This window comes from Penicillium malachiteum (genome assembly GCF_028827825.1).
Source record: "Penicillium malachiteum strain IBT 17515 chromosome Unknown utg000004l:1.0-4883003.0:1.0-4884900.0, whole genome shotgun sequence".
Taxonomy (NCBI): Eukaryota; Fungi; Ascomycota; class Eurotiomycetes; order Eurotiales; family Aspergillaceae; genus Penicillium; species Penicillium malachiteum.
This window is the reverse complement of record NW_026643097.1, coordinates 2,482,257-2,495,271: the sequence shown is the minus strand read 5'-3', so window position 1 is coordinate 2,495,271 and position 13,015 is coordinate 2,482,257. Positions and strand designations below refer to the sequence as shown.

Here is a 13,015-nt window from a genome sequence, read left to right as displayed (position 1 = left end):
ACACAATTGATTCAAGATATCATTCAGGAGCTGGGTATGGAGATTCGGCGTTCATATTTTCTCTTTCTTCTTTTTCATTCAACTATTCTGAGGGCGTTCTCTGTTACTTGTGTCCCCTTTGGATTCAGGGTTGACCATGGCGTTTCCCGTCCCCTGCGATTTTTTGTTATGGAGTTCTCTTGATCTGACCGTTTCTGAATCCTTGTTCGTCCAGGATTTCATTTCTTTTGTTTCTTTCTAATCCAAATATGTGCACGTTCCTTTCTGTGCTTCAATTCATTATCTCATTTCTTGTCAACTGTCTAAACACGCGCAATCACTTGCTGAGTTTCCTTGGTTTGTTACACTTGCCTCCATAGTACAGAATTTATTGATAAGGCAATTATGAGAATCCTAGTAAAAAGAGAATCATGTAGTGCTTGGTTCAGAAGTGAGAAGATACTAGCACTATGTATCTAATGCTAGCCTCTCAAATATTCAAATCTGAATTCATGACTGGAGTACTCAAGTGCTAGTGCGTTCACAGTAATTCTCATGAGACGATATCATTCACTCAAATGAAGCCATCCTAAGACGTATACTAAAGAAAATAGAACATGTGCATCCTAAATTCCAAATGCTAATGATGGTAGTGATGATGATAATGATGATGGTGAAAATGATGATGATGCTGCACAACTCCAGGACCAGGCCCAGCCCCCGCTACCAGATCACCACCCATCGAGTCATTCGAGAAGACCTGACGAACAGCTGCTTGTTCCAGTAGGGGATCAGACTCTTCATCTACTTCCGGAATAACCAAACTAGTTCCTGGACCCGGCATCCGAGTCTGCAATGATCTCGGAGGATTTGGACGAACCCGGGGGTGAGTATTAGCCAGATCAAGAGAAGCGATATTATACAGATAATTCCCATCATTAATCTGCCAAGAATAGCGCGGACGAGTATGCGTGTGCGTGTTCATAAGATTCGAAATCGAAAAATCCGTTAGCATGTTTGGTTCTGATTCGTAATTTCGATCTGGAAGTGCGAATGAGGGTCCTTCTGAGGCGGATTCATAGAGCTCTTCAAGTTGTTGGAATGAAAAACCTGAATCAGGTAATCCATGTGTCATATCTGGTCTTGGTGTGTTGTGAAGATTGATATTATCCATTCCATAAACTGAGCCACTTTGGATACTCATGGTGTCCATTCCGTATACAGGTGAGAGTAAGGTATTATCGGGTAGAAGGCCTAGTGATAGGTCGGTAGAGATATCAAGGCTCTGAGGATCATTCAATCCATCCGGATCCACTGAGTACAACGACAGGTCCGTCGGAAAACTGTCAGCGATGGACTGGGAATCTGGTCCAAGTGCTGGTGTTGGAGTATTGAAAGGTTCTTCGGGTTGTTTCAAGAGATCTTTTGAAAGTCTCCTCCATCTATTTCTGCATGTCAGGGGAGGACGACCTGGTAATCCAGCAGAGATAGCAGCCCATTTGTGACCGAGTTCTTGCACCTTTGCAGCAAGGTATTGGTCTTCTTGCGGCGACCAATTCTTAAGCCGGTCTTTTGCCAATGGATTCAGAATATCATTGTATCTTTTTGCGCATTGGTCATCTTTGCGACCCTCAATCAAGAGTGCTGTATCCTATATTAGTGAAGTTTTTCGTATGGTCTCTTTGATAAGCATAACATTTACAAGCAAGGCACACTTACCGATATCTTTCCAAGCAGGTCCTAATTGCTTATACGCTGCAAGTAAAAGCTCATCCTCCTCTTTTGACCATCTGCCCTTCCGCAAAGCCGGATCCAACGAATGAAACCATCGTTTCCGACAGTCCTGGTTACCATTAGCCTGATTCTCAACACCTACTAGCTGGACTAATCAGAGATTATCTGACCTTATTGGATCGCCCAGGGAGGTGTCTAGAGATCTCTTTCCAGTTACCCTCCTTTCCTCGCTGATCGCCAAACCTTTGCACGAGAGAAACGAGTCTTCCGTCCTCCAACTTTGACCATAAGCGACGAGTGGTGGCTGCAGAATCCGAAGCCATGATGGCCAGGGCCTTCAAGTTGGTGTTGCTTCCCCGCTTTGTAGTATCGCGCCATCCAAGATGGATCTAGTCGCTGCTTATATCAGCCTTATCGCTTCAATGTCAGATTCAGTGTCAGAATTGATCCTTCGAGAGATCATCTTCTCTATCTCATTGTCATGTTCATATGACTGCTACTTTTTTTCAATTTTCTTGTTAGTATTGAGTACAGATCTGTGGTTTCATCCATCGTGAATCAGAATTGTACTTCTAGCAGACACCAAGGTGAACCTTGGAGGCAATAATTTGGACTATGTCCTCGGCTATAGGTCAAGTCTCGCTCGATTCTAGGAGATACTAAGAGTTCGTAGACATGAAACATGAAGTGGAGGAATTCAAGTTCCGCTGGCGATCTGCATTACCGACCATATTCATAGAATCGATGCGGGTACTAAGTACGGAGTACTATTGCATGTGTGTACTCCGTCCTCCTACACAGGATACCTTCAAGTTCGAACCTTGATGTCTCTTATTTCAGACTTAAATATATTGGACTAGAGAATGCCATCAAGAGTACCATTCATCCTATTTCATAAATCTCAACTTGAAATTGAATTCAGACCAAATACTCGGCTTTCTGGACTTCCCCGATCGAATTTCAATAACCGACTCCACTCAATAGCCGCAACAGAGGCCTGCAATAGCCCAATAGCCGTGAAGAAGCAAAGAGCAATATTTATTCCAATTCCGGGGAAGCTCAAACATTCTGAAGCTACTCCTGATCTCAATTCACAATTGATTTAACAACCTTGAAATTCAAAATGGGCAAACCAATCGTTCTCCAACTAGGCGATGATATCCGCTGGAACCATGAGCTCTACGCCAAATTCAACGATCACTTTGAGATCAAACGCTCATACAGTATGTCGCGACCGGAGTTTATCCGCGCTTTGAAGGAGCGTCAATTCGGTGACTTCGTTGCGATGTACCGACCATTCTGGAATACCGGTGGTGAGATGGGAAACTGGGATGAAGAGCTCATCTCATTACTTCCTGCCTCTTGCAAGATCTATGCTAGTGCCGGTGCTGGATTTGACTGGGTGGATACAGTTGCCTTAGCCAAGAAAGGTGAGCAAATCACGATACATGTACATTATTGAAGTACTGTGCTGACTTTTCAGGTGTTATTTACTGCAATGCTGCCGCAGCTTGTACCGAGTCCGTAGCTGATGCTGCGATTTGGTTGATTATTTCTACATTCCGACTATTCTCCTGGTCCGCAATGGCAGCTCGAGCTATTGATGCGGGTCAATTCGTCGATGCGAATCGCAATCTTGCTATGGTTTCTCACAATCCCAAGGGACATACCCTTGGCATTATAGGGTTTGGACAGATTGGACGCCGAACGGCTGAGAAGGCATACAAGGCTCTTGATATGAAGATCCTCTACCACGATATTGTCCAGATGCCCAAGCATCTCGAGCAAGTATCCAACGCGACGTTCCACAAGTCCATGGATACTCTTCTCGCAGACTCAGACTGTGTTGTTGTCGCCACCCCATTTAGTGGGGAGACTCTTCTGAATGCTTCTCTGTTAGCAAAGATGAAGCAGGGATCCCGAATTGTGAACATCGCTCGAGGAAAACTTCTTGATGAAGATGCCTTGATTGATGCGCTGAAGCGGGGTCAGTTATCTGCGGCTGGACTGGATGTTCACTTTAATGAGCCGCATGTTAATGCGGAATTGGCTCGAATGAAGAATGTGGAGATTATGTCGCACAATGCGGGAGCCTCGTTGGACTCACATATTGGGTTTGAGCGACTTGGGATGGAGAACATTCTTTCTTATCAGCAGAGTGGCGAAGCGGTTACTCCGGTTAATGCTCATTTGATTAAGGCATCCAAGCTGTAATATTTGACACTGAAGTTGTTATGTATATACCAGTTGACATTCTAAAATGATGACGCAATATCAAGTTCGAGTTCTAAATTGTTCAAACATTGGGGCAACATTACATTATAATTTGGACTGCTTCTGCATCATGATGGATTTCCTAGTAAATCGAGGTAGAGTGTTTCAAGTGTTTCTATCTTTAAAATATTTCCCCCTTACTCTCATAACGATGTTCAGTTGAATACCTAGCTATGTACTCATATTGTGTCATACATCATGTAGAAGGATTCGCACTTATTTCCCATGTGGTCTAACTCATTTCAATTTCTCCACTAAAATCCATGATTTGGGTAAATGGTAAATGATAAATGGTAAGTTCTACCATTAAATGATACATTAACAGTATCAATAATACAAAAAGAATGTTCAAATCCAAATTGCACCTTTTATTGGATCGCACAGACAACCGTATCCGATGATCTTCCCTTATTTAAGTGCCCTACAGGGCTCTACAATGGATACTACCCAGGTATTATGTATTATGTATACCACCTCAGAATTAACAGGGGTTAGGTTATCGTTAAGTTACAAACCATCAGCTGAACTCTCACATTCCGCATAAAGGAAAAAAAAGTATACGTAGTATAGTGTCTCACCGACAGTTTTGGGGTCCCTGTCAGCAACTTTATAAGAATTCCGCATGAATTAAGCGGTGATAAAAGCTAAGCCAACCCAAGGTTTTGGGCTGAAGGGGAATACATGTGAAGAAATTTGAGGCTTTGCAGCTTAATTATAGATTCCGAACAAGATGAGACCCAGTATCCCGCGTTTATGATCGCATTTACTTGATTGAGTAGAATTTGCGCCTTGTAGTTTCCTTGTTTTAACGAACCAGCCAATGAATTGATCATATTTATCCCCCAGGATCCACTTATACACAGCCCCCCCACAGCCCTACGAGCTTAGGACCCACGGGGCGGATTAGGGAAATCGATGCGGCGGAATACGTGGTAAGGGTCCGGAGGGTCCACGGATTGATGCTGACATTTACATTTACAAGAAGCTATTTAACATTTAACAGCTCCTTCAGACATCATATCATTCTTATTTTATTGTTTCAACTTCAATAACATCTGAAACTTATGACTATATAACCATGTCCACCATGGAATCCATGCCAATCCCCTTTCCATTGCCTTTGGAATTCACCATGTATGATGACGAATACCTGGATGGATTCTACATATCATCATCGACGTTTCCATGTGATATACCATATGCATCTGCCGAGATGCCAGTGTCCACATTGGGTCCGAGTTCCTGCCTTCAAGTTCGAGTTCAAGGCTACAATATTCCATCCGAATCCATAGAACTTGAAGATCAAGGAAAACTCACCGTCCCGGCTCCAGAATACTCTTTATATAACGATACCACAGCCGATGGTGAAAGTGTTTTCTCCTGGTCAACATCAACATTCTCCGTCACCGAATCTCCACAACCAAGTCCACGAGATGTCTCTATCTCACCGGGTCCACTAAAAGAAAGAGACGATCTATTAAATTACGGAGTCCCGACCGAAGACGGATGGCGTTGCTCATTTCCAACTTGCAACTCCAAAACAACTTTCCAGCGAGGCTGTGATCTACGAAAACATTACAAACGTCACTATCGACACCTCTTCTGTCGATATTCCTCCTGTCCAAAATCAGTTTCTGGGGGATTCTCCAGTAAGAAGGATCGGGCGCGTCACGAAGCGAGACATAATCCAAGCATCACATGTGAATGGGAGGGGTGTACACGGGTTTTTAGTCGAATGGATAACATGCGGGATCATTTACGAAGAGTTCATCACAAACAAGCTCGTTGAACTCGATAACTTGAAGACTGAGTGGATGAATTGACGCATGATGACTGAAATGATACCCGACATGTATAAAAGGAATAAATGGGCAATAAATTATGGAATCTGGGATAAATAGTTTCAATTTGACTGAATTTACTCAAACGTCGTTGGCAAAGATCTCTCCAAGTTTAACCAAATCATCCCATCGCACATCTTTTTGAATCTCGATCTTGCCCTCGGGTGTAGCAACTCGCATTTCATCAATAGCATTCGTGCCATATTGGTACTCCTGGTCATTCACAAACGCCACAAAAGCTTCAATCCATCCCTCCATTAGAATTCTCTCGTCATCAGTTGGGCCATGCAGAATGGCAAAACTATTACTGTTTAGCGCAACTCGTAAATTGACACAATGCGTATAGAGTACTCACTTCCAAAATGGCTTGTCCATTGCATGAGATACACCATAAGACCGAGGAGCAACCTTATCAGTAATGAAAGACAATCTGTATGCCACTCTATATCGCCAGATATCCCTCAAAGAAACTCCATGATCGTAAAGAGAGTGAATTAGCCAACGAGTCGGAGCTCGAACCTGTCCATCCGCAATAATATTCCCATAGACCGTTTTCCAGGCCTTGGGATCAGCGGTTGAGGGCAAGTCGTAGGCATGTAAAATGCGATCGGTCGTCTCAGGAGCATAGTAATTCGAAACCTGCAATCGCAGAGAATCAATATTCGGTTCGGGAGTATTGTACGTTGCGTAGAGAGTTTCCTCGTTGAGGACTTCTCCAATAAGTACTTTGAGTCTTCTTTTCCGAAACTGCTCAGCGAAAGCACCACTGCGATGGTATTCAGTAAATCCCGAGAAAATAAACAATTCATCGGTGACAGGTCGGAAGGTATGATTCTTAAGATGCTTCATCGCAGCGACAAGATCTTCATAACTGATCTCCCTCAGCTTGTCAATCTTCTCCGGTCCAGACAAGGTATGATCAACCTTGAAATATTCACAAAGCTCCTCAAATTGAGGATTAACATCCTTTAATGCCTTAGGTTGAGCTGGTATAGCATTGGAGTACATATAAAATCTGTGAAAAAGTTCAAGGCGCTCCTCATCCTCCGATCGAAGGTCATGAAGCACCTGCGCGTGAACCGCATACGCGCCCGCACTGCGTCCACCAAGAGTAATATTGCCAACATCACCACCAAACGCCTCAATATTCTGAACGACCCATTCCATCGCTAATCTCTGATCCCAGAGTCCGAAATTCCCCGCACTCTCACCATGACTCTCCTCCAGTAGAGCCTCACCAGCAAGGAACCCAAAAAGATTAAGCCGATACCCAACACCCACCACAATCGCATTTAATTTTCCAGTTGAGATCATTTCAGTGGGGTCCATACCCAATTCCTGTAGTGGTTCACCCAACTGAAACCAACCGCCATGAAACCAAAGTACAACGGGCCATTTCGAGCCCGAACTCCGATGATCGTCGTTCGGGGTCCAAATATTCAGCCGTAAACAATCTTCACTGTACGATTCTGAGTCCAGATCCTTTTCCGCCCCACCGGCATATGCTTCCTGGGGACAAATAGGATAGAAACACGTTCCATCGAACGCGCTGCCATCAGGCTGCGTATATGTGTGATTTTCTGGTAATGGGCGGGGTTTTCGCCAGCGATGCACGCCTACTGGGGGTAATGCATAGGGGATTCCGGCATATCTGCGGGATTTGTTGTCGTATTGAGTTCCTTGAATCTTTCCTTTTTTGCCGAGATTTATCTCGTGGAGGGATTCTTGGTAGGAGAGTGTGTTTCCCATGTTTGCGAGTATGTTCCAGAGTGAAGAGGGGTAAAGCGTGGGAAATCGTACATGGTCTTTGGTCTTGGTGGGGCGACAACAACGGATGAGATAAGATTGAGAATCACATCATTCAGAAATGACATTAGAGTCCAGTTGGTTCAAGTCCTTGACCAGGTGTGTTCACCTCCTCTGGATTGTCCACCTACTCAAGTACAGAGCTCAGTAAGTAACATCTATAGGTGACTGGTGGCCTAGACTTCTTTATACATAAGTACCTACAGGGTGTCCTGTATGATCACCTACAGGGTTACCTGTATGATTACCTACAGGATTACCTGGAGGTCAAGGAAGGCTAGCTGCTACATAGTTCAACTTGGATATAGGTACTCCGTAACTACCAGCCCTATAGATATCTAAAGTAAGGGATATCTGAAGTAAGAGATAGGTAAAGTGAGAGATAGCTAAATTAAGATGGATATATTTATGTTTACATAGAATGAATTAGAAAAAAAAATTAAAAAATTACTATAACCTAAATAAGAGGTCTATCTTCATCTTATCCAGTTGCCTAGAGGTGATTCATGTCATCCAGGACTCCTGCAAGGGGCCTTTGTACTACATCAGCTGGATGACCTCGTACTTGGTGACTATAGCATATATCTGGAGCAGTATAACTTGAATATAAGAATCTCCGTTTCCTCTGCATTTTCTTATCATTAAAAAAAGTCTTGTTATAATATGACATCTCCAAAGCTGAGATGTGCCATGCACATGTTGAATCTAAGAAGCAAGGCTAATAGTTGACAGATACTAACATACAATCACGACTTATACAAATCCCACAACGACACTACAAGGGTCCCCTGTTGACCGCCTAGCAAGCCAACAACACGTCTAGACTAAAACCTTGAAACTATTGAGTCTCAGCAAGCAAAGTAAGGAGAATATTATCAGTTGACGCATCAACAGAATCACTCCATACCAAGTTATACCACCCATCCTCATCCGTGGACTGTGCATAAAAGTTGGCCCCATCTTCGTTGATCAAGACAGTTGTCCCATAGAGAGTCCACACATTTGTGAGCTCGCCACTTGAATTACTTCCAACTTGGACAAAATTCACAGGGTTCGTCAGGCCAGTCTCATTCACACAAGCAACAATGGTGGAGTCCGAGGTAATGCCATCAGCATTGAAAACTAGGTCGCTGCCCAACGAAGTGCTATTATCTGGGCGCGCGATCCAGGTGGTAGGGTCATCGCCAGATGTTACTAAACCGGTTGAAGTTAGATTCATCCCATTTTGCCAAGGAAGTCGGTCGCTTACCGTAAATCGGAATCTCATCTTTTTTTTTGTTTTTTTTTTTTTTTTTTTTTTTTTTTTTTTTTTTTTTTTTTTAAAACCCCATTTTTTTTTTTTTTTTTTTTTTTTTTTTTTTTCCTTTTTTTTAATAAACGGGAAGCCCAGAAATGTCTGTTCCATATGCATACAGCTTAAACGGGCCAGAAATATCCCGCCTGGCCCCATGGGGGCGTCCTAAGACACTAGACTCCAGAAGCGCGAGGGCTAAAATAGAAATAAATGACAACATAGTGAGGCTGAATTTGAGTGCTAAGTTTGGTGGGAGTATTTTTCAAAAATATGGGTCGCCTTGGGGGTCAAAAGATGCGAGGGACAATGCTTCAACTCTTTATGCTGAATCACTTCAAGGCGTCCGCTCGGGCCGACAGGCATCAACTACATTACACCTTTTTTCAAGGCAGGAATGGAATCATTCTTGATTCAAGTTACAACTGAACATAAGCACACTGGGTGGTTTCCCCTCACTTTCGTCTAGGGTCTACCTTGGAATCCTCTTACCTCGTATATGCATTGAGACTTGTTTGCGTGTGGGAGTATCCATATCCAAGCTCCACATTGCCACGTTGTTTCAATCTGACACCTTTGGGGCCAAGTTGCCTCGCGTGATGTCATGATCATGTACAATCATCCAACTATAAACCTTGCTACAGTGGAGATGCCAAGATTCTGCGGAGGGAGTGAGTTGAAGTATGAAACTAACCATGCGGTAAGGCTATGCAGGATCAGCGATGTCACTATATCAGATGCAACTCAATCTGACATTCCATGTCTTATCTCTTCCACGCGATCAAAGCACCGATATTTCGCAGTCTGAATCGATATTTTGGGTCCAAAATTAGTGAATCTATCCGAGCACACGGGACAACCACCCGAATCCTGAATATCATGCGCTGCGCCATAGCCATGCGGCGTCCCATAGAAACAGCCCCTGCTCGGACTTTCCGGGCAATTATGCCTAGGGCTGGCAAGGTTGACACTGCAAGAGCCGGCAGATACGATCTAGCTTGAACTGAATTCCAGATGGTTCCAAGGATCTTGGCCCTGTGACTCGGCAATATCGCTTTTATCCTGGATAGCGTGGGGTTTAAGCGAACAGGGCAACCAAGACACCATGTCGCGAACTGGGTATAGTAGTATGTAGCTAAGAATAATCTACGGTCCCTTGTTAAAACAATTGTGGGCCTATATTCTGCAAAATCATCTAATGAGGGTGTTTTTTTAATATAGATCTATTCGGATGATTCGGAACGCCTAGACAAGATACGAGATATGGCCTAAAGAAGCAAAAATGGCGGAGGAAAAGGCTTTAGTACTCACATGAACAGAACCTGCTCAGCTGTCATATAGAACTTCCTCCTTATTTAAGTACTAGTGTATAATTATTCGTTCAATTTCAAGTCAAAAGTTCTTCATACGATAACATTGGGCCTCAATTATTCGAAGAGATCCGTCGATCTCGGCCTTGAGCCTCTAATTTTCATTTCGCCATTGAACATATTTATTTATTTTGTTTACTTCATCATGAAGCTCCTTTGTTTTCCTATTCTTTTTTGTTTATTCTTTGTGAGCATCGTTCATGCCAATTCAATCCGATCACCAGGAAAACCACTCTCAGTCATCCCCCGAGGTCTCGATAATGATCTTGGGCACAAAAATTCAAGTTCAAGTTCCCATGGAAATCATGGCAAAGGAAACCCATGTGCAGGGAACACACCGAATGACCGATCAGTATGGTGTGATTATAATATCGACACAGACTATTCACAAATAGCTCCAGATACAGGGGTAACTCGAGAGTATTGGCTTGAGATCAAACAAGTCATGCTTGCCCCTGATGGGTTTGAGCGTCCAGTCTGGACTATAAACGGCACCGTGCCTGGACCAACCATCATTGCAGATTGGGGTGATTGGGTTGTTATCCATGTTACCAATAATCTTGGTCCCCAACGAAATGGAACAACACTGCATTGGCATGGTATTCGCCAAAACTATACAAGTGAGATGGATGGTGTTCCCTCGATTACACAATGTCCTATCACTCCTGGAAAAACAATGACTTATAAATGGCGTGCTGAGCAGTATGGGTCAACATGGTACCATGCGCATATTGGGCTGCTAGCTTGGGAAGGTGTCTATGGTGGGATTGTTATCAATGGACCCGCAACAGCAAACTACGATGTGGATAAGGGATCTCTGTTTTTGGGTGACTGGACGCATCGAACAGTGGATGAGCTTTACGTTGACCAGGAGATCAATGGACCTGCACAGAATTTGTCCAATGGTCTCATTAATGGGACCAATGTTTATCAACCAACACCAAGCGATGTTAGCACTGGACACCGCTTCACGATGAAAGTGAATCAGGGAACTTCTTACCGACTACGCTTAGTCAGTCCATCTATCGACACATTTTACCAGTTCAGTATCGACGGTCACAGTCTAGAAGTGATCGCCATGGATCTTGTCCCAATTGTACCATTCAAAACGGATGTGATTAACATTGCCATGGGTTCGTATTCGTATCTCCTCACCGGTATTACATCGCATATCTAACAAGGAATACAGGCCAACGTTACGATGTTATTGTTACAGCAAACCAGGGACACATCGCTGAGTCTTTCTGGATGAGAGCCGTGCCCACGTTTCCATGTTCAGGAAATGATATGGCGGACAATATTCGAGGCATTATGCACTATGGTCAAAATGCCGAGATACCCACAACTAAAGGTTTTCCAGTATACATTGGCTGTAACGATATTCCCATGAAGGATCTCGTTCCATGGGTGAAACAGGACGTGGCAGCACCATTTTTCGAAGAGAGCCTCGATGTCACTTTTGCAAAAAATAAAGACAACTACTTCCGCTGGGAGTTCAACTCTTCATCACTGAATATTAGCTGGGAAGACCCAACGCTTCTGTCAATTTACAACGATGAAATGGACTTTACGAATACGAGCAATGTGATTGAGTTACCGGGAAAGAATCAATGGGTATATCTTTTGATCAACACCACTCTCCCAGTTGCGCATCCCATCCATTTACACGGTCATGATTTCTCCATCCTAGGTCAAGGGATAGGTGTCTTCGATGGCTACTTAGTTACCAAAAATCCGCCACGTCGAGATACAGCGATGTTACCGGCAGCTGGGTGGCTACTTGTTGCATTCCAAACCGATAACCCGGGTGCATGGTTAATGCATTGTCACATTGGTTGGCATGTGAACGAGGGACTTGCGTTGCAGTTTGTTGAGAGGTATGATGAAATTCGGGGAACCATCGATTACGACTTACTTGACGATACTTGTTCAGCGTGGAGAACATATGATGCGACCAAAGATATTGTACAGGAGGATTCAGGTGTTTAATTCCAAGGTTCTAATACTGCATATTTGGTGATTTTCAGGGGTGATCGTTGATTCGGATCATGGTCAACCGGTGTTTTTCGTTTTTTTATTACTTTTCTAGATGTGTATTTTGGATTGAATTTTAATGAATATATGATTATAGTTTAATTTAATTTATTTCCAAGGTTGTCTCTGCATTTGCATACATAAATTGGTTATCCAAGGCTTAACTGGTATAAGGTATTACCCCTTGCCTCCTTAATACAAATCGAGCCCCTATTCTCTAGATATGGATTTCCAGTTCATCCTATTTGTCAAATCAGTTCCTGCATACATATGAGAATTAAAATTGAGACCAATATAAATCAAACTCATTGTACTCATGTGCAACCTTGGATGCTTGCCTTCACGCTCCCGAATTCCTGTCCTCGGCGATCGCGGCATCTATGATCTGACTAGACACGAACTGAGGTCCAATGATGTTTTAACACAGTACCCCGTCAACTGCTGATAATAAAGGGCCGGTGACCTTTTTCTCGTATAGACTGCAATATTAGAGCTGGTAATGGTCAGGGTCAACTGGTCATAATGAGTACTAATCCCTGGAGATAACACGAGCGCAACCACTGTCAATTGTCCGCACTTGTTCAAATCAGGCAGACAGACTAAAGCACTACTAGCAGTCCAATGCATGTCACATATGCAGATTAGTGAACATAGCATCATTTAATGCAAGCATAAACCCGTTATTC

General features: G+C 43.4%; 5 protein-coding genes across 5 annotated transcripts; 2 read left to right on the top strand and 3 right to left on the bottom strand.

The window, feature by feature from the left end:
* Nucleotides 1–619: 619 nt before the first annotated feature.
* Nucleotides 620–2,036, bottom strand: N7483_009042 (uncharacterized protein; the record flags this gene model as incomplete). Its single annotated transcript, XM_057092469.1, has 3 exons — nt 620–1,623; nt 1,699–1,854; nt 1,931–2,036. 3 exons carry the CDS (start codon nt 2,034–2,036, stop codon nt 620–622), a joined length of 1,266 nt encoding a protein of 421 aa, XP_056943643.1.
* Nucleotides 2,037–2,836: 800 nt separating this feature from the next.
* On the top strand, nt 2,837–3,927 carry N7483_009041 (D-mandelate dehydrogenase-like dehydrogenase; the record flags this gene model as incomplete). Its single annotated transcript, XM_057092468.1, has 2 exons — nt 2,837–3,143; nt 3,197–3,927. The coding sequence occupies 2 exons, from the start codon at nt 2,837–2,839 to the stop codon at nt 3,925–3,927; spliced, it is 1,038 nt and encodes a 345-aa protein (XP_056943642.1).
* Nucleotides 3,928–5,909: 1,982 nt separating this feature from the next.
* On the bottom strand, nt 5,910–7,577 carry N7483_009040 (uncharacterized protein; the record flags this gene model as incomplete). The annotated part of the gene is made up of 2 exons (XM_057092467.1): nt 5,910–6,129; nt 6,184–7,577. The coding sequence occupies 2 exons, from the start codon at nt 7,575–7,577 to the stop codon at nt 5,910–5,912; spliced, it is 1,614 nt and encodes a 537-aa protein (XP_056943641.1).
* An 895-nt stretch (nt 7,578–8,472) lies between these two features.
* On the bottom strand, nt 8,473–8,901 carry N7483_009039 (uncharacterized protein; the record flags this gene model as incomplete). The annotated part of the gene is made up of 1 exon (XM_057092466.1): nt 8,473–8,901. One exon carries the CDS (start codon nt 8,899–8,901, stop codon nt 8,473–8,475), a length of 429 nt encoding a protein of 142 aa, XP_056943640.1.
* Nucleotides 8,902–10,440: 1,539 nt separating this feature from the next.
* Nucleotides 10,441–12,284, top strand: N7483_009038 (Multicopper oxidase type 3; the record flags this gene model as incomplete). Its single annotated transcript, XM_057092465.1, has 2 exons — nt 10,441–11,428; nt 11,485–12,284. 2 exons carry the CDS (start codon nt 10,441–10,443, stop codon nt 12,282–12,284), a joined length of 1,788 nt encoding a protein of 595 aa, XP_056943639.1.
* Between the last annotated feature and the right edge of the window lie 731 nt (nt 12,285–13,015).